Source organism: Stylophora pistillata, chromosome 5, assembly GCF_964205215.1.
Source record: "Stylophora pistillata chromosome 5, jaStyPist1.2, whole genome shotgun sequence".
Lineage (NCBI taxonomy): Eukaryota > Metazoa > Cnidaria > Anthozoa > Scleractinia > Pocilloporidae > Stylophora > Stylophora pistillata.
Window position 1 is genome coordinate 24,406,620 of NC_142523.1, and position 21,620 is coordinate 24,428,239.

Consider the following 21,620-nt stretch of genomic DNA (forward strand, 5'->3'; position numbering starts at 1 on the left):
GAGAGAACAAAAAGATGAAGAACGCCTTTTTGGAGAACTGGTAGCTGCCCAATTGAGAAAGATGCCAACACAAGAAAGACTGACGACCAAAATGGAAATAAACAATTTGATTTTTTCACGCTTATTAAAGATTAATTCTCAAGATGTTAATACTGTTAGCTATGTAGCTTCTAGGTACCCTGAAACTGCTAGCAGTAGTTTCATGTCTGAGCTGGGTAATGTAGAGGCTGTTTCAACATATCCCCCAGGTTACTTCCTCCAGCAACGTCGACACGAGGGGTTATAAATGCCAAGAGCATCCACCCTACTTAGTTATGTATTGGTATTTGAAACAAGGCATAATTGTCTGAGTCTGCTGTGATGCAATGTCAACATTATTTCATTATTACAAAAGTATTGAAATAATTATTGTACAAGTTATAGTTATAGATTATAAAATAATTATAAATTGAGAGTTGTGTTCTTTTCAAAGAAACAGTTTTGAAACTATTCCCTTTTCACATGGGTGTTGTAATAAACAAAAGGATTGTGTTGTTGAATGTTGAAAGCATTTAACCGGTTCCTGACCATGTCAATCAGCCAATCCCTCCTTTCTCAAACTCAAAACACATCATTGATCTCTTGTTTCCTTAGTGACAGCCTTACTCATAATCTGTGTATTATGTACAAAAACATCAACAGGACAATTCGCATGTAAAGTATTGTGTTATGATATTTATGATAAGACAGCAATTTATACAAGTGTTATAAAGACAAATTGCATTTACCTCTCTCAGAGATATCACTCTAGAATCTAGAAGGGGTTGAAATTGCTGGTTATGGATATTCCATATTCAATAAGAAAAGGACATGGATTGTTGACTGTCACCAGAAGCCAAATAACGTATGGTCAGTGCAAGACGTTCTGATGGTGAGATAGGCTGTCTGAATTTTATAACTTGCTTCTTATAAGTGGGCCAACCTTGGAAACGAGGCAATCAAAACAGTCGTGACATTCTCATGTAACTAAAATGAGACCAATAATCATTCAATGAACCAATGACTGAACTTTATATTTGAACAATAATATTTCGAGCGTGCCCTTGTAACATCATGTTGAACTAAAATTGGAATGGAAAATTTACTGTAGCATATACAAAGTAACAGTACTGAGGCAAAAAATATATTTATCAAGTTTATATTTTCATGCTATTTTCAGGGATTTTTTTAAAATAAAATAACATACAAAAACTTGCCTGCAAAATAACAAAACGCCAGCGGCAATAATGTTCGGAGTGTAAGCCTTTTACACTAGTTTTTCAGCAGACTTTTAAAATTCGCTTACCGAAAGTATAGCTCTCTGTCACTACCACGAAGTTCCAAAACAAGGTAATTGAACTCCCCTTGAGCTTTCTTGCCACGATACATCTCCCTTACCCAAAACCTTCTAGGTCTGATGGATCTTCTGGCATTACGTCGTCTTCGTTAGCGAAAAAAGTAAATTACAAGCAACGCAAAGAGAAAGATTTCATCTTCATCCACCATCTTGATTGTAGTCGAGGAAGACTGGTAACGAAGAATTTTTTGATACTGCGCCTGCGTATGCTCTTATGCTTATGTTCTGTGTTCTCACTTGCTTATGCTTGTGCTTGTGCTTATTCTTGGGCTTGTTCTTTTAGCGCTAGTGAAAACCGGCCTTGAGCATGAACGTAGTACATAGGAAACATCGTCGCTTTAGAGATGCGGCATGGTCGGTTTCTTAAAGTCTCGTTTGAATTGTGCATAAGCGCGAACTTCTCCTTCAAATCGCAGCAATTCTATTTTTTCTAACTGAAGGTTCAAGGACGGGAAAGTCTCTCTCTTTGCTATTTTATCATCTTTTGGACCGATTAACGACCTGAGCTTTTCAGTCATATCATCGAGCCGGCATTGTATCTGTGATGCAAATTTTATAGCGTTTTCTGAAGTGTCATGGTCTGCTAAATCTAAAACGTCAACGTTTGCAATTTTACACTCGGCATACGCATCTTCTATCTGTCTTAAAGACCTTTCCAGAGTATGTGCGGCAATGTTATTATCACGAATATGCTTTCTATTATTACAGATAGTGCCAAAAACTGTTTGCGCTTTCGCGCGCATTGTAAGTGCCTTTTCTGCTTTCCTCTTTCTTTCCGCGCGCTCCTTCATTTCTGTTTCATGACGTAATGTGTTCTCTCGCATGACAATTTCTGATCTAACTGATTTCTGTATATACTGGATTTTACGCGCTGTCGCTTCTACAAACAGGTCCCGCAACTCGGTAATCCACCTCTCCGTGACTTCCAGTTCTTCATCCGTTAAATACATCGTGTATAGATCGTGCTTACTTTCAACGATATCCCATGCTTCTGAAAGCTTCACGTAATCACCTTGGACCATTTTTCGTCCTTGGTCGGCATCCATAGGCTTCAGGAGTTCATTGCGCATCCTGGTAAACATTGCTTTGGCTGTTCGTCGAATGTTTTTGGCTTCTTCTGCCATCTCAGTGATATCCGTCACGGTCCTCGGAGTTACCGATTGGGATTCGAATGTTTCGTCAGTTATGGGCTTTTGGTTCACTGTTATCAAACATCTTTATTGACGACTATAGTGTCAGACAATCAAAGAAGTGCGTTCGAATCCTAAAAGGAAGTCACATTGTTATAAAATGCTCAGATAATAAAGTATACGAAACGATTTGATATTTACCAAGTGAGTCGACCAGGTCCACAGCTGACAAATGACTTACATTAGTATTATGACATCACTATAACGTACCTTATTAGCGGATAAATTAACTTAATGATCAATAATAGAATTTCTCGACGAAGTAGTCTTCAGGTTTCAAAATACATTCAATTCTTTGGGAAGCATTTGGTTGTATTTGCATAGAATGCACTTACTTTCGAGCGGCTGAATAATATCGATCGAGATAGCTTGGAAGTTACGAGAACAATAACAAACAGGTAGCTGCATTTGACATAGGATTTGTTCCATTTTGTTATTGATAAAAGCAAAAAGGGCCCTGCAACCCGATTCCCTTTTTTTGGACGACTTTTCATATTTCTAAAGTATTAAAAAGTCTGATCGTAACGCCCTTCGCTATTCACTAGTCGCAAAATAACTTTCTACGTAGTCTCCGAATAGACGAGATTTCAACCAACACAGGTTTCCTGCCATTTTTTCTGGGAATAAAGGTTAATGATAAGTATGCTAAAATGATTAACAACAGTTGACTATTTGTTGTTTTCTTTCTTTCATTTCACCTCATGCTCAACAGGGTGTAAGTACCTATTTATTGTGCTACTTATGTTTACCTATTCCTTAACTGATTTAATTGTTTGATATCAAAGTACTCGTATTTCAAATAAGCCTTTGGTTGTATTTGCATAGAATGCACTTACTTTCGAGCGGCTGAATAATATCGATCGAGATAGCTTGGAAGTTACGAGAACAATAACAAACAGGTAGCTGCATTTGACATAGGATTTGTTCCATTTTGTTATTGATAAAAGCAAAAAGGGCCCTGCAACCCGATTCCCTTTTTTTGGACGACTTTTCATATTTCTAAAGTATTAAAAAGTCTGATCGTAACGCCCTTCGCTATTCACTAGTCGCAAAATAACTTTCTACGTAGTCTCCGAATAGACGAGATTTCAACCAACACAGGTTTCCTGCCATTTTTTCTGGGAATAAAGGTTAATGATAAGTATGCTAAAATGATTAACAACAGTTGACTATTTGTTGTTTTCTTTCTTTCATTTCACCTCATGCTCAACAGTTGGTAAGTACCTATTTATTGTGCTACGTATGTTTACCTATTCCTTAACTGATTTAATTGTTTGAGATCAAAGTACTCGTATTTCAAATAAGCCTTTGGTTGTATTTGCATAGAATGCACTTACTTTCGAGCGGCTGAATAATATCGATCGAGATAGCTTGGAAGTTACGAGAACAATAACAAACAGGTAGCTGCATTTGACATAGGATTTGTTCCATTTTGTTATTGATAAAAGCAAAAAGGGCCCTGCAACCCGATTCCCTTTTTTTGGACGACTTTTCATATTTCTAAAGTATTAAAAAAGTCTGATCGTAACGCCCTTCGCTATTCACTAGTCGCAAAATAACTTTCTACGTAGTCTCCGAATAGACGAGATTTCAACCAACACAGGTTTCCTGCCATTTTTTCTGGGAATAAAGGTTAATGATAAGTATGCTAAAATGATTAACAACAGTCGACTATTTGTTGTTTTCTTTCTTTCATTTCACCTCATGCTCTACAGACCGTAAGTACCTATTTATTGTGCTACGTATGTTTACCTATTCCTTAACTGATTTAATTGTTTGAGATCAAAGTACTCGTATTTCAAATAAGCCTTTGGTTGTATTTGCATAGAATGCACTTACTTTCGAGCGGCTGAATAATATCGATCGAGATAGCTTGGAAGTTACGAGAACAATAACAAACAGGTAGCTGCATTTGACATAGGATTTGTTCCATTTTGTTATTGATAAAAGCAAAAAGGGCCCTGCAACCCGATTCCCTTTTTTTGGACGACTTTTCATATTTCTAAAGTATTAAAAAGTCTGATCGTAACGCCCTTCGCTATTCACTAGTCGCAAAATAACTTTCTACGTAGTCTCCGAATAGACGAGATTTCAACCAACACAGGTTTCCTGCCATTTTTTCTGGGAATAAAGGTTAATGATAAGTATGCTAAAATGATTAACAACAGTTGACTATTTGTTGTTTTCTTTCTTTCATTTCACCTCATGCTCAACAGGGTGTAAGTACCTATTTATTGTGCTACTTATGTTTACCTATTCCTTAACTGATTTAATTGTTTGAGATCAAAGTACTCGTATTTCAAATAAGCCTTTGGTTGTATTTGCATAGAATGCATTTACTTTCGAGGGCTGAATAATATCGATCGAGACGGCATAGAAGCTACGGGAACAATAAGAAATATGTAGCCGCATTTTACTTAAGGGTTGGTCCATTTTGTTTTTAAAACCTGATTTCTCTTTTATAAACGACTTGTAACATTTTTTTTTAATTTTTGAAAAGTGTGTCCATAACTTCCTTCGCTATTCACTGTTTGGAAAAACTATGTGCGTAATATCTCGTAATTCTCTGATGAGTCAGGTTGTTTTTTTTTTTAAATACACTCGCTCTACTTCACTTAATCAGAGAAAGACTTAGAAGGTCTGAATGTAATCTATAACTAAAATCAAGAGAACACAAGTTTAAATTCTCTTGTTAAGATTAAAAACAGTCGAAGAAATATCCTTCTATTAATCGTCAACTGTGAACGTCTAAGTTCTTGGAAATCTACCGTCAACTATTAAAGTCAGTTTAAATAGCTGCGAACCGTCAAAAACACTCCAATACTCTCCATCCATTGAGAACGTTTTTGAATTAAAGAGACCAAGAGATTTTCCCGTTAACAACCTCTTGTAGATAATCAAAGCCCCTCTTTAAGAAGAAAACGCCAACTTTCTTGGATTATGACATAGTGAATATATTGTATGCATCGTCTGATTGGTCAATTCAGTTTTCAAGCGCATGTTTCACCAGGTTGTAGAGGTTGGATTTGATCTGTTTATGTCATAAAAGCAAGGAACGATCAAATAACTTGAACCATTCTAACGAGGATTCTAATGGCCTTGTTTTAGCCATCCAACCAAGCATGAAAAACCTTCAAAACTCGGACATTCTATTTCGTTTTCTGTTAGTCGAGGAATTTCTTCTCAGCTCGCGATATAATGACGTCAATTACGGTGCTGTGCATGCTTACAAACCTTTATTTGGTTCTTCCGATGCACAGAGTGCCATTTCTTCAAAATATGAATTTTCCTTATTAAAATGAAAAGCCATAATTTGTTTCGCTTCAAATTCGATGAATCTTGGCCTGAAAAGCGGTTCTCGAACAACACACAGAGAGAAAACCATTTAATAGCGATTGTGTCGTGCGTTGGCTTTCTTTATGGGCTTTTGATTTATTTTTCACAGTAACTTGTATGTATATGTGCACGATCCTTCGCAGTAAAGCACTATTTAAGCAATAGTGAAAATCAGACCTGAAAAAATTTCAGGCCTGTACGGGATTCGAACCACTGAACCATACAAGTAACTTGTATGTTTGAAATCATGAATGTATTCTGAACCTCAAATGTTAACAAACATTTTTTTCCTGAAATTAATCCAACAAGGATATGATGTGATTCCTTGGATTTTTGGTAAACCTTAGCTCAGCTCCTTGTTTTGTACTCTGATAGAGCACGCTCTTTCAACTAATTACAGCGCGCGTTATAACTAAAATTTATTAGAAGGCGTCACAAAACCTCTCGGGATGTTGGGAGAACACTCACAAAGCTTTTTAATCACCTGCCTTCAGCTCGTGTTCTCCCAACATTTTGTGTGGCTCTAAAGCCCGAAAAATATGTTTTAGTGCTTAATGAAAAGAAATGTCGAATCTTGTTGGGAACTCCGAATGCTAGGATTCGAGAAAGTGTTGAAATGTTACAAGACAAAGTGAAATTTCGAATTTTTTTGAATAATGAAAACCAACGAATAAGATACATACATACATACGTTATTTAACCACTCCCTCATAGGGCTTTTTTTCGGGGCCATTCTTACGACACCACTCACCCATCCCACCCCAGGGAAGGAGATCCACCACACAGTGATCTCGCGCGTGTGAAATTAACGTCTCCTAGGCCTACCCCTAACCCTGCAGGAGACTGGGGTCTACGGTTTATTCGTCCTTATCCGAGAAGACCAGAATATCTATCCACTTCTTAATATTATAGAAAGGTAGCAAATTCTCCTCAGTTATTTTAAGACCATGAGTATTGGACCGGCCGGGGCACGAACCCTCGACCTTCCGCACAATACAATCCCGGCGCTCTAACCAATTGAGCTAACCGGGGGCCGGTTAGCAAAAATTGAATGAAAAGGTGAATGCCTTTCGTTGCATTCGAAAGCATTGGAAGTTAGAGATCAAACTTGGCGGAAAATATACTTTGAACGGTCCCTGCAGTCTTGCGACAGAAATCGACTTCCTATAACTCATCTTTGCCGGGTCTTATGCTGGTGACAAAACTCGAACAGCTACATCATAAATAGAATAAAGAGCTCTGTTTTTACCCTATGGAACCCTATGATAATTCTGCATGTGGATTTTCCTTGTTGAAGCTTTGACGTCGTTTCCTTTCAAATCGCACCTCACTTCAAGTGAACTTGTGAAACATGTACAAATGATGGCAGCTACGAAATATCGAAGAGTATTGTTCGCAATACTCGTAATTTTTTACGGAATTGGGTTTGTGAAAGATATATTCTACTTTATGATAACGTCATGTTACAAGAACACATAGCCTTTTTTCCAGGTTATCAATAAGAAAAATTGAAGTGCCCTTTACACCATATTTAAACCTGCAAACCATTCCGCAGCTTGATACTCCTTCCTGGCTTCCTTATTGAGAGAAAAGGTGTAATGATTTCCACGTTAATATTATAACGTGTGAGTGCAAAGATGAAGTGTTATATTCTTTTTTTTTTCGTCCCAATGGAGGGTAGCAGAGTAACTTATCAGTGTTAAAGTACCTAAGTAGTATGTTACATCTAGTTCCATACTTGGTCTTGCTGATATCTCAATCCACGAAAATCTATGTGTAATACTTGCGTCGAATTTTCTGCATAGATTTCAATTTTATTTATAGCATATTTTACTTCACCAACTTTCCGTTCGTTTCTTTGCTTGTGACATGTTTGGTCAAGCTAAAGAATGTTGTAGGACGTACATTGCTTGGAATTTTTTGTAATTGGATCTTTAAAGACAAGTCTTATATCACAATTTAATGTTGCTGTATTAAATCATTCTAAATTGCATTTTGGAATGTTCTGCACATTTAATTAGCCAGGCAGGCCTTAATTCACTTGAGTTCCGTAAATGGTTAACTCCTCGTTACTAAGACCTCTCTAAACATTAATTTTAATTTTTCCCAGTTATCTCGAAACACTCTTGACCTTCTAGTCGTCGAAAGAAAATACAATTCTCAATGCGGGCACTCTAATTCTTTAGAAATTCGTAGGCAATATACAGACGCTAGGAATGTTAGGTTACCCTTGAGTTCGATTTCATCAACACTATTTGCTTAGCGAAGGCCTACGTGTAGCTGTATCCCCCTCCTCCTCCCCGGAAGAAAGGGAACGTCTACGAAAACTTGACACGCATCGTGTTTATGACATCGCTCTTTTGCTTAAAACAGTACGATGATTTCCTATAGGCTAGCCATTTTGTCGATTCTTTCAAAAATTCTAATTAGTTAGAATTGGTAGTTTTATTCTCTATTAATGAACAAGATGATCAACAGAATGTTTTAATGGTCACCTCGAGGGACAACAATGATCTACGGCGAAGTTTTAAGGCAAGTCTGCGTGACCCTCGGGAATAGAGAAATTTCAGGAAGAAACTCTTCACTATAATTACTGTGCCACCGTTTCTGGAAGAAATTCCTCACTCTGATTATTATGCCGTCGTTAAAACTCATATGGAAGACCAGGAGCTACCCCAATGGACTTGGGATATAAGATTTGCCTGCTTTCAACAGTCGGTCTCGTTGGGAGCGGCGCTGCAAGGCTAATAGAGCGATCCAACTCTTTTTAGACGACGGTGTCCTCTTCTCTGTATCCCTATAGCATTGTATATACTGAAACACGGACACTGAATTCCGAATTTAACCGAAGTAATGGAAAACGAGTTCATTCGAATTCTGTTGTTTACTTCGATTATTTTTTGCGCAAGAACGTGCCACTACGCGGAAAATACCATCAGTCTATCAAGTTACAAAATCTTCGATAGATTAGAGTGACCTCATATAACACGATTCTTGTGAAACTTATCAGTGTTAATGACCAACCAGGCACTTTTAAATGCTCTCGTGCACGATGCAAAACGTGTCCTTTCATTCACGACACTGATAAAATATCGGGACCTAAACGATCCATTAACATCACCGATCACTTCACGTGCACCTCGCCAATGTAATCTATTGCATAACTTGCACTTATCGCAAAAAGATATACATCGGCGAAACAGGCAGAAGACGAGGTGACCGATTCCAGGAATACTTTCGAGACGTGGAAAAGAATGAGAAGGACACATCGAAACCAGTCGCTAGACATTTTACTTTACCTGATCATTCTAAGCAACATATGGCAATCTGCGGTCTTTCCTTACACTTAGGTAGCACGGAAAGCCGTAAAACTCTTGAACAAAAGCTCATCTTTTAAACCGGCAGTCTAAATCCCACAGGGATCAACGAACGCTTTTCATTCCACTAGTTTATTCGTGTTTTTCTCGTTGCCATGCTCCCACCAATAACGTAGCTCCATTTTCTGCCTTTAAAAGCACACAAAACCCACAATTCCTCTATTCGCTCCGACGAATGGCTAACGCTCGAAACGTCAGCTTTTGTAATCGTTACGGTGGCCAATTTACCATTTCAACTTTGTTGATATATCCAAATTATCAGTGTTAAAGTACCTAGGTAATGTGTTACATTTACTTCCATACTTGGTCCTGCTGAGATCTTTATCCATGAAAACTGATGTTTAAAACTTGCATTGTATGTTCTGCATAAATTTCAGTTTTATATATAGCTTGTTTGACTTAACCGACTTTCCGTCCGTTTCTTTGCTAGTGACACGTTTGCTCTTGCTAAAGAATGTTGCAGGACCTACAATGCTTGGAATTCTTTGTAACTGTGTCTTTAGATATAAGTTTTATTTCACAATTTAATGTTGCTATATTAAATCGTTTTGCTATGTTATGATTAATAACAGAGTAATAGTGATTAAGAAATAATTATCCAAACTTGTACTGAATTGTTACAAGTTTGAATTGTACAAAGTCCCAGTCATTTACACTATTGGCGGCTTTATTGAAACATTAGATCGAACTTCTAAGATGCGGGAGTCCAAGTAACTCTGAGAAAAGACTGTCTAGTTCTAAATTGAACACTAGAAAAAAAAAATACACAAAAATTCCTTACGTAAACACTTAGATAAAGCGGTAGTTAGAAAAATATATATTAGTTTTTTTAGCTTTTGCATTTAAATACTAACAATATGTTCTTCTTTCATTATCATTTCTCTCAATTTTCCAAAATGAACTCAATCTCTAGGTTGTAAGTAGCCACCATTTTATCTTTTTTAAACATTTCGTAGACATTATAGTGCATGTACATGGCAAAATATATTGAAGTGCTTTGAAAGCTTGAAACACTAATTTTGCTTCTTCCGCTTCTTTTATTCCCTTAATGTTACCGGATATGTCAGACGGTAAGTGGTTTTAAGTTCACTATCAAAACGGGTTTTTATCGAGAACACTTTTCACTCAGGCGCTTCGTAATGGGGTCGATTAATTCACACATCTCACTGTCAAACATCTAAAGAAAAAGCAGGAGTTCAATTCTTTCATATTTAGGGTTAAAAAGTATTGGAAAAGGAAAACACAAGAAAATATCGAACATTTGACCGCTAGTTTGCTAATTTGAGGTCACGTGACCTGATTTGACCTTAAAGCTAAGGAAAAAACGTTATGCTAGTAGTACAGGTTTTTGAAGTATTTTTTTTTATTAAACTGAACCATTCTAAATTACGTTTTGCAATATTATGCACATTTAATTAGCAGTTGAGTTCCGCAACTGAAGGGTTAGCTCGTTATTACTAAGACCTCTCTAAACATTAATTTTAACTTTTCCCAGTTATCCCGATACACTCTCGACCTTCTAGTCATCAAAGGAAAATACAATTGTCAATGCCAGCACTAGTAATTCCTTAGAAATTCGTGGGCACTATACAGACGCTAGGAATGGTTAGATTACCCTTGAGATATATTTCATCAACACTATTTGCTTAGTGAAGGCTTACGTGTAGCCGTACCCCACTCCTTCTCCCCGGAAGAGAGGGAACGTCTACGAAAGCCTGACATGCATCGTGTTTATGACGTCACTCTTTTGCATGAAACAGTGCGATGATTTTCCATTGGCTATCTGTTTTGTCGATTCTTTCATAAATTCTGATTAACTAGAGTTGATGGTTTTATTTTCTATTAACGAACAAGATGGTCAAAAGAGTGTTTTAATGGTCACCTCTACGGACAACAATGTGACCCTCGGGAATAGAGAAATTTCAAGAAGAACGGCAAAAAGCCATTGTGATGTTATTTGTGAGGTAAAGATGTCTCTGTTTCGTTGCCAACTGGCTATGGAAAATCTTTTATATATCAGGCCACCCCAGTAGTCGCCACATCTTCTCCGGAGGAAATTCTTTACTATAATTATTGTGCCGTCGTTAAAGCTCAAATGGAAGACAAGGAGCACTACCTCAATGGACTTGGTGTAAAAGAATTGTCTGCCTTCAACACTCGGTCTCGTTGGGGACGGTGCTGCAAGGCTAATAGAGCCGTCGAACTTCTTTTAGGCGACCGTGTCAGTGGCTACTGTTTTAAGCAGAGACGGTGTGAACGTTGAAATCGTTTCGAAAGTGCGATGCTAATTGAACATCGTCCTTTTCTTACTCTATACAAATATCGCTCATAATCCTCTTCTCTGTATCCCTATAGCATTGTACATACTGAAACACGGACACTGAATTGCGAATTTACCCAAAATAATGGAAAACGAATTCATTTGAATTCTGTTGTTTACTTCGATTATTTTTTGCGCAAGAACGTGCCACCACGCGGAAAATACGACCAGTCTATCAAGTTACAAGATTTTTCATAGATTAGAGTCATGTCATATAACACGATTCTTGTCAGGTTTTCAAAGACGTTTCCTGCCTTCCGTTTCTCTTTTTGGATGGGGGGGGGGGGTGGGTATGGCTATATTTACGCTATGCATCTAGTTTAAAAACGAACTTTCTCTCCTATATGAAAGCAATGATATGACCAATTGACCAATAATCTTAAGCAAAAGTTAGCGTCGCTAACATATTTGCTCTGATCTTTTTCTTTCCTTGAAATCTGCGTTGGACTACAGAAAGTAAGTAGACACAGTATCTCTCCTTTTTACCTAATTTTGAGTTTAAGAAGCCCAGCCACACGAATTCTCCTAAAAGCAGCACAGACTGTCTCCAGGCCTGTTGTGGGAGAAGGACAGGTTTGGGGTGTACAGATGTCTTGGTTGATCTTTACCTTAATTCCTTCTACGAACTGAAGTCAGTCATCAATATTTCTTAGACTGAAATGCATTTCAGCCTTTCCCGTTCCTCTGTGATTACGAGAGGCTTGAGATATTTTAGTGATTTGTGTGAGGCAGTCTTGTGTTCTTCACAAAGATCATTTCGTTACCACCTGAGTCTTATTCATAATTGTTTCAATGAGTTGTAATAAATGCCGTGCCTATTTTTTTTTTTTTTTTTTGTTTGGTTGTGTGGATGCAAAGCTAGCTAAACTCGACGGCTCGCCACCGTTTTTTTCTCTCGAAGTAGATTGTACAGTCTCAGCACCCTAGACGATTTTCTCTCTTTTCCTCGTAATTAGAAGATATTAATCAGAGTGAATTCTGCTGTAGTATCTTTGTTTGTTTGTTTTTCATTCCTGTACAACTATGTATACAACTTTTATTATTGATTTTGTGTATCTTTTTTTCTCTTCTACCTCTTGGAGTGGGTGGCCCAGTCATATTCATCCAAAGTGATTGTATCCGCCTGTCATTCGTCATTTGAAAATATTCGCAAAATGAACGGTAGAGGGGAAGCTCGTTATGATATGAAATTATTCTTCTGTTCAATCGTTTGATTGATTTATCGAGTGTCAATTGAAATTCGATGTCAAAGGGAGGTCCGTTATTTGGATGAAATACATCTTCAATTACATGGCTAGCGATTGATTAAGATCAAGGGCTTTAGGCCTGTGTTAAACTGGCTATCGAAGCGGACAATATGGGTAAATCTTTTGATCCCATTAAAACCATCCCATGGATGGTTTTAATTATCTGTGACTTTAAGGAGGCTCGAAAGGGTTTTTTTGACCGAGCGGAGAATGGATTCCAAGATACACGCAAGCAAACTAATCGTGAGAGAATTAAGCGGTAGTGCGCGCGTTCGCATCCGCGGAAATGAAACCCTGTTTTCTGCTAAGTTTAAAGCTCGAGACGCTCTGAAAGACGACAGAGCCCTTCGAAAATTTACTTTCACTGGTCCTCTGCAAGTCAATGAACAAGTGGTGACCCATGGTGAATGTGTATCGGTGGATGAGGCCTTCGATGAGGCTATATTCTTAGAACGACGTATTAAGACACCATGCAGACGTTTGATGGAAAGCTTAATCTTTTCTCAAGCATTGTCCAGAAGCTGGCAGATGCTGGTCTTTTTTATCGTAAACTACAATCTCTGTACGAGAAATTCAACACCAATGGCCTGTATGGTATACTTGCATTGGCGCAAACAGCAACATTAACTTGTCGCCATAAATCGAATTCCGCAAGAGTGACCTCAAACAAGAGAATTCTTCCCGAAATACTTTCACATTTCCTACACTCGCAACGGGAAGCAGTCTGACACTTAATTGATAATTTTTTTCAAGAATGTGTAAAATCACAAAGAGGTCAAGTCCATTTTCAGAACGAGCGCTTTTTCTTACGGGTTGCCTTTCTCTTCCCTGAAGACATCGTTTGATCACGCGGACGAGGACTCGTCCTCTCGAACACGAGCCACTGAGTCAGCGGTATCATTTAAAACGCATAACCGACGGTAAAGTGTGACCTAAAATTGCGGAAACCGGAAATAAAGCCTGCTAAGTTGATGAGCTAGTATCTCGAAAATTAGCGCGGTGACCTATCTGGCCCTGATTTACTGAATACGAATTATTTTCGTCATTACGCACTCCTGAAAGAAATAAAGATAAAAAGTTATTTAATGAATTTTTTTTACATTTTTAAAACAGCATTTTCCTAAATAACTCAAGTTCTATCTGAGAGATTTTTTTAATATCACGTGTACAGATAGAGAATGTGATGATGTTTAAGAAATTTGAAAAAAAAAGTTAACCGACCTGCAATTGGTTTTTGAGATATCTTTAAAAAACTGAGTCTTAGAAGGTCTCTTAGCTCTGCTATGTTGCCATGGCAAAAGATGATGTCTGACGAACCCCCTTAAAAGATTGCCCTAAAATAGTGCTATGAATATGTCAAGTCATTATCCTGATGATAAGTTTGACAGTCCTGATATTTCTTACTGATTGGCACTTGCTGTTAATCGTGGAAAACCCTTTTGAGCCTCCTCAAAGTAACCTTTTTTTGTGGCAAGGTAATTCCAGCGCTTTTGGCGACAAACACACGCATACGTTCTGTGATAAAAGGTTGCGATATGCGTCTTTAAGTTAAGTCGACCTGATTTTGCTTGTTCGGTCAAGATTGCTCCATGTTAGCTTTTACCCTTTGGGTGTACACATGGGTTTTTTCATAGACTACTCTATCCATGAAAACTAAAAATGATAAAAAAAAAGGATAAATAGAAAAAGGAGAACTGAAAACTACACATAAACCATTTTATAATACGGTTTAGGCCTTAAATACCAATTATCGAAGGTTTCTTTTTGTTGTTTTTCGCAGTGTTCTGGTCCAGCTTCGTGGAAAGAAATGGTTTTGCGCGTTATTTTGATCTAATAGCACCGCCTCTCAGAAAATCGATGTCAGCGATTATATTATAGCTCACTAAACACACTTGCTTCAAAACCTGCATATAGTTATGGGTTTATCGAACTTGTGCGGCTTATGATCGGAATTAAATTTAAAAATGAAATAGTAAAACAAGAGGCTGGGTTGGGATGCGCTGCATAAATTGATCGGTGATCATCTCTGAGTTGTTTATTTAGTCGATCTCTGACTTAACTTGAGACAAACGGTTACACGGGTTCGTCCGTGTTTTTTTCGTTTTCCATAATTACCACGTTTTGGATACGCGGTACAAAAAATGTAAAAATGGCGGGCTACTCGGTCGGCCTGGGCTGAGCTGCACCTAAACCTGGCTTGTCTGTCCTTGGGTTTTGTTCTAAGAACGCGGCTGTTATGAAGTAATGCGTAGTTGTCGATCTGTGCTGTCTGATTACGCATGCCTCGAGGTTTTTGTGTTCATGGATTCCAAAAATAGGTAAGAAAATCAAAATATAGGTGACCCTCGTAGGCTATATCACTTTTTAAGGAGCCATTTGACATCTTTCTATCCTATCAGAACATGGTGACTAAGAAAAAAAAATTGCACCCTATCTCTTTATTTTTATTTTTCGCTGTTGGTCGAACGCGTCGAGGAAAAACCTAACATGTTTCATATTTATCAACCACGGCCTGTGCTAGCCCTGTTACTCCCTAAGAAAATACTGGAGATTATTCCCTCGCTTTCCGCTTTAGTGCCTCTTGTCAATCAGATCGTGCTTTCTTATTGCTACTTCACTCTTGAAATATTGTCACCCACTATCCCTGTGATGTCATTTTTAAGTGTGTCCTACATATTTTCGGAAGTAACGCGGAACTAGCACGTGATACACTACTGATATATCTAGAAAGGTTTGATGTGCGCCTCCTGCTAACTTTGAAGAATAACGTTATTTATTCAAAACGAGAGCATTTTACCATTTCAATCAGCGGCAAACGCTCTATAGAGCCACTAAATCTGCGAGGCGAAATGCTCTGTTGTATGAAATAAAAGTCTCACAAAAATGGAATTGCAATGAAATAAGAATAAAATTTTTAATAAACGGAAAAATTGAAATTTAAAGAAACCTAGTTTAATCATTATTGGAGCCTGGAGGATAGACAGATAGAGGAACGGAGAGGTTCTCGAGCTGTTCCTTATAAGCTATTATCACAATCTTTTACTGTTATAATTTTTTACATATTTTTTTTATTGTTTCCACTATTGTTAATATGATTATTTGCAACAATTTGATTCTTTGTTGACTGACAATTAGTCTCTATATTCTGGAATCATCCTTCTCTTTCGTAACAGGGTACTTAAAGTATGAGGGATGCGGCAGCAGTAGCTATATGCAGCCTTAACTATTTTTATATCATGCTCAAATTTACTTACGTTACTTTTTTTTTTCTCTTTTATCTGATTCATTTCGGCCTTATAACAAATTAGCTCGTAAGTAACATTAATTATATCTCTATTGAATTTGCGTTTGTCTCTTCTTAGTGGCTATATTCCTTAACATTGGAAAACTGCTTTTGTCATCCTGTAATGAAAAAGTCACAACTTGATTTTGTTGATTAGGAGATCCTTCCTGTCCCTAATCCTGCGTTTATTTCTAAGGGAGTAGCATCTAAGACGAAAAGGAAAGGTTGCGGTTTCTCATCGGAGTGAATACTCCGTTTAGATGATCAATTATTGTTTTTCTCCCGATGTAGTTATTGTGTCTTCTATCTGTTCGTAAATTGATCCGTTATAGGGATGGTAATATTTAAATCTCTAGGATCAAGATTTCTGTTATCTGACTTGGTGATAGTGCCATACCATGGGAAATGCTAGAATCGTTATCCAGTTTCTGTAAAGCTGCTTGTATAGCTGCCTCAATTAAACCGTTTGTTAACAGTGACTAGACGACACAAGGCGCTTTGATCTCGTTGTCTTGGATTGTTTCGCCGCTGAAGTTAAATACAAAGCGGGCTGAGTTGGTCACTGTAAATTCGAGCTATCCAAAAATATAACGGTAGGAGAAAAGTAAGACAGCGAACCACCGTTATCATTTATTTTCAAAATTTAACAATTGCGTCTGTAAGATTCCACCCAATCACAGCTTAAAAAAAAGAGCGGTTCATGGGATAACTCGAGTCTAGTCGACCTCGATCTCAAGATTGGAGAAAATTAAAACTCGCACTATGCGGCCGAAACATGGCGATGAACATGCAAAGGGATTATATTGCGAGACGGTTATATTTGATATAGAAAGCTTAAAATTTTTCCTACTGAGACAGGTTTTGTCTTAAGAATATTAACATTTACCACTATCAAAATGATAATTTCTTTTGTCTTTTACCATATTTATCAAAGGATGATAAAAATAAAACAGTTGAGGAAATTTGAAACCGGCGGTCTAAGTAGTCTGAGGCTTCTGAGAAATGAAGTTGTTCCATCCATCGAATTTTTTTTTATGACAGCATTTTTTAACCACTTTTTTCGCTCTCTGCCTCAAATATACACCATTTCATAGATCCCGAAAGACTCGTTGGGAATTGTACTCAACTCAGAGCCACTTGAAAATTGCAGCTATATTCTGAAAGAAGATTGGCTGAGTTCAGTGCGCCCTGAGCAATTAATAATCGAGTTAAATTCGTATGTATAATGCCCGAAATCCATTAAGAAGATCTTTATACCGCTTCAATTTCACTAGTTGGACTTTGCTTTTTCTTTCAATTTTTACTGGAATCATGTTCTAATTTACTTACTTTTTTGCTATTTCTTTTTCCTTTCTCTTTCATCTGATTCATTTGGGTCATACGACAAATTAGCTTGTAAGTAACATTAATTATGTTTCTGTTGCATTTGAAATCCTTTCTAAGAATAATTTGTCTCGATTTTGTAGATCTCAAAAAAAGAGTAATGACCAATGGAACTTTGCAATAAAATTGAAAAGTAGTGCTCTATGCTTTAACGGATCGAAACTCTTCTCTATTTTTTTTTTTTTTACTGATATCTGTGCTATATTAGTTTATTTTCAATCGTTGTTCCAGTTCGTTATTTTCCACCTTTCGTTTTCTCTTTCCTTTTTATTTGATGGAGGGTACTTCTCAATTGCCGTCGTACACCTTGCGATACAAAACAAATAAACAATGAATGAAGGCTGATAGTTTCGACGGAAACTCTTTGGGGCTGCGTCGGTGGGACTAACGAAATAATTTCGATATATCAACAAAGTTGAAATGGTAAATTGGCCACCGTAACGATTAAAAAAGCTGACGTTTCGAGCGTTAGCCCTTCGTCGGAGCGAATGACGAAGGGCTAACTTAAAAGAAGTAGAAAATCATCCATGCAGAACAGTTTCTTTTTTGTTATTATTTGCCTTTTTCACTTTAAGTTCTTGTCTGCACCTGATTACTCTGGTACATTTACTTTCTTCTTTTCTTGTTTTCCTCATTTTCCTTTTAACCTGGCACATTGGACCGCAAATTTGACAAATCAGGGAGTAAGTAACATTTACGTTCCTTAATAGTTATTAGTTACGATGATGGTATCTATTGGATTTGAATTATTTGAAGCAAGTTCATTATCAACAAGTGAAATACGCGCAGAGCCTGTCTTCCTTTCCGTACCTGATAATTGAGTTTTATTTATGAATTGTAGTTGGTGTGCTAATGTGTTTTCTCTCTCTCTAAAATTCATAATCCTCGCGAAAAATAATTGTTGTGAAGGCGACGCTTTCTAACCAGTTCAGATCTTTTGTTTAGCAAGCTGGCATTGCGATTGCTTATGCTTCATTAAACAAATTGACATTGATTTAGCGTAGCCTGGACTTTTATTGAAGACGATATTCATCCCCATAGTAGTTAAAATGTTGTGGAATCTCGAGGCGCAGCTGAGTGAGTCCACAATAAATATCGACATCACTTAAAAGATTATTAGTGTGCGTGCCACGTTGACTTGAGTAGCGTTGTCTGTACTCATATCGACAATGGCGAATTGGCCGATCAGATTGCGGCATTGTTGCCAACTGTGGTAAAAAGCTTCTTATCGTGACCAGTAATAGAAAGCGCAATTCCAACCGAACAGGATTTTCCTTATTGAATTAATTAAGGTAAACTTTAAGCCCACAATTCTACTTGCGTAGAAAACTCTCCAATCTGGTGATCACCGAGTATGTGAAACTTGAGTTATCTAAAGTCGATGTTTTTTCTCAGCGTATCTATCAGAGCGCCTTAGGACAAGTGAAACAACCTACGCAGAGTATATTCAACCACTTAAAAGAAATAGAAAATCATCCATGTAGAACAGTTTCCTTTTTTGTTATTATTTGCCTTTTTCACTTTAAGTTCTTGTCTGCACCTGATTACTCTGGTACATTTACTTTCTTCTTTTCTTGTTTTCCTCATTTTCCTTTTAACCTGGCACATTGGACCGCAAATTTGACAAATCAGGGAGTAAGTAACATTTACGTTCCTTAATAGTTATTAGTTACGATGATGGTATCTATTGGATTTGAATTATATGAAGCAAGTTGATTATCAACAAGTGAAATACGCGCAGAGCCTGTCTTCCTTTCCGTACCTGATAATTGAGTTTTATTTATGAATTGTAGTTGGTGTGCTAATGTGTTTTCTCTCTCTCTAAAATTCCTAATCCTCGCGAAAAATAATTGTTGTGAAGGCGACGCTTTCTAACCAGTTCAGATCTATTGTTTAGCAAGCTGGCATTGCGATTGCTTATGTTTCATTAAACAAATTGACATTGATTTAGCGTAGCCTGGACTTTTATTGAAGACGATATTCATCCCCATAGTAGTTAAAATGTTGTGGAATCTCGAAGCGCAGCTGAGCGAGTCCATAATAAATATCGACATCACTTAAAAGATTATTAGTGTGCGTGCCACGTTGACTTGAGTAGCGTTTTCTGTACTCATATCGACAATGGCGAATTGGCCGATCAGATTGCGACATTATTGCCAACTGTGGTAAAAAGCTCCTTATCGTGACCAGTAATAGAAAGCGCAATTCCAACCGAACAGGATTTTCCTTATTGAATTAATTAAGGTAAACTTTAAGCCCACAATTCTACTTGCGTAGAAAACTCTCCAATCTGGTGATCACCGAGTATGTGAAACTTGAGTTATCTAAAGTCGATGTTTTTTCTCAGCGTATCTATCAGAGCGCCTTAGGACAAGTGAAACAACCTACGCAGAGTATATTCAACCACTTAAAAGAAATAGAAAATCATCCATGTAGAACAGTTTCCTTTTTTGTTATTATTTGCCTTTTTCACTTTAAGTTCTTGTCTGCACCTGATTACTCTGGTACATTTACTTTCTTCTTTTCTTGTTTTCCTCATTTTCCTTTTAACCTGGCACATTGGACCGCAAATTTGACAAATCAGCCCGTAAGTAACATTTACGTTCCTTAATAGTTATTAGTTACGATAATGGTATCTATTGGATTTGAATTATTTGAAGGAAGTTGATTATCAACAAGTGAAATACGCGCAGAGCCTGTCTTCCTTTCCGTACGTGATAATTGAGTTTTATTTATGAATTGTAGTTGGTGTGTTAATGTTCTTTCTATCTCTCTAAAAATCCTAATCCTCGCGAAAAATAATTGTTGTGAAGGCGACACTTTCTAACCAGTTCAGATCTTTTGTTTAGCAAGCTGGCATTGCGATTGCTTATGTTTAATTAAACAAATTGACATTGATTTAGCGTAGCCTGGACTTTTATTGTAGACGATATTCATCCCCATAGTGGTTAAAATGTTGTGGAATCTCGAAGCGCAGCTGAGCGAGTCCACAATAAATATCGACATCACTTAAAAGATTATTAGTGTGCGTGCCACGTTGACTTGAGTAGCGTTGTCTGTACTCTTATCGACAATGGCGAATTGGCCGATCAGATTGCGACATAATTGCCAACTGTGGTAAAAAGCTCCTTATCGTGACCAGTAATAGAAAGCGCAATTCCAACCGTACAGGATTTTCCCTATTGAATTAATTAAATTAATTTTTAAGCGCACAATTCTACTTGCGTAGAAAACTCTCCAATCTGGTGATCACCGAGTATGTGAAACTTGAGTTATCTAAAGTCGATGTTTTTTCTCAGCGTATCTATCAGAGCGCCTTAGGACAAGTGAAACAACCTACGCAGAGTATATTCAACCACTTAAAAGAAATAGAAAATCATCCATGTAGAACAGTTTCCTTTTTTGTTATTATTTGCCTTTTTCACTTTAAGTTCTTGTCTGCACCTGATTACTCTGGTACATTTACTTTCTTCTTTTCTTGTTTTCCTCATTTTCCTTTTAACCTGGCACATTGGACCGCAAATTTGACAAATCAGGGAGTAAGTAACATTTACGTTCCTTAATAGTTATTAGTTACGATGATGGTATCTATTGGATTTGAATTATATGAAGCAAGTTGATTATCAACAAGTGAAATACGCGCAGAACCTGTCATCCTTTCCATAACTGATAATTGAGTTTTATTTATGAATTGTAGTTGGTGTGCTAATGTGCCTTCTTTCTCTGTAAAATTCCTAATCGTAATAAAAATAATTGTTTTCAAGGCGACATTTGGAGCGATTGCAGAATACCCTTCCACTCACGCTTGTTATAAGTGGACTGCTCCCGCGGTCCGCAGTCCCGTTGTCGTTGAATGAAATTTGTTATAGGGCAAGGAGTAGGATGAACTGCCACCGCGGTCCGCAGTCCCGTAGTCGATGAATGAAATGTGTTCAGATGGGCAAGGAGTACGATAAACTGCCACCGCGGTACGCATTCTTGTTGTCTTTGAATGAAATTTGTTAAAGGGCAAGGAGTAGGATGAAATGCCACCGCGGTCCGCAGTCCCAGAGTCGATGAATAAAATTTGCGCAGAAAAATATAAACAAAAGGATACTAAATTGATGCCA

General features: G+C 37.4%; 2 protein-coding genes across 4 annotated transcripts in view; one reads left to right on the forward strand and one right to left on the reverse strand.

Annotated features, from left to right (window-relative positions):
* LOC148730956 (uncharacterized) overlaps positions 1-361 on the forward strand; it is a 1,448-nt gene extending 1,087 nt beyond the window's left edge. Inside the window, exon 1 of the mRNA XM_088761429.1 lies at positions 1-361. This exon is cut by the window's left edge and continues 1,087 nt beyond it. Coding sequence (XP_088617555.1) covers positions 1-286 — 286 coding nt within the window. The 3' untranslated portion in view covers positions 287-361.
* The window catches only part of LOC148730955 (uncharacterized), a 9,857-nt gene extending 6,037 nt beyond the window's left edge, over positions 1-3,820 (reverse strand). Inside the window, exons 1-3 of one of the 3 annotated variants that reach the window (XR_016001817.1) lie at positions 2,707-2,838; positions 1,325-2,639; positions 768-961 (exon numbers count right to left, since the gene is read on the reverse strand). Coding sequence is in view for 2 of the 3 variants with exons in the window: in XM_088761427.1 (XP_088617553.1) it covers positions 1,714-2,499 (786 nt within the window). In the remaining variant the exon portion in view is untranslated. Of the gene's footprint in view, positions 1-767; positions 962-1,161; positions 2,640-2,706 lie in introns of those variants that run through there. The other 2 variants (XM_088761427.1, XM_088761428.1) reach the window with 2 other exon arrangements.
* Between the last annotated feature and the right edge of the window lie 17,800 nt (positions 3,821-21,620).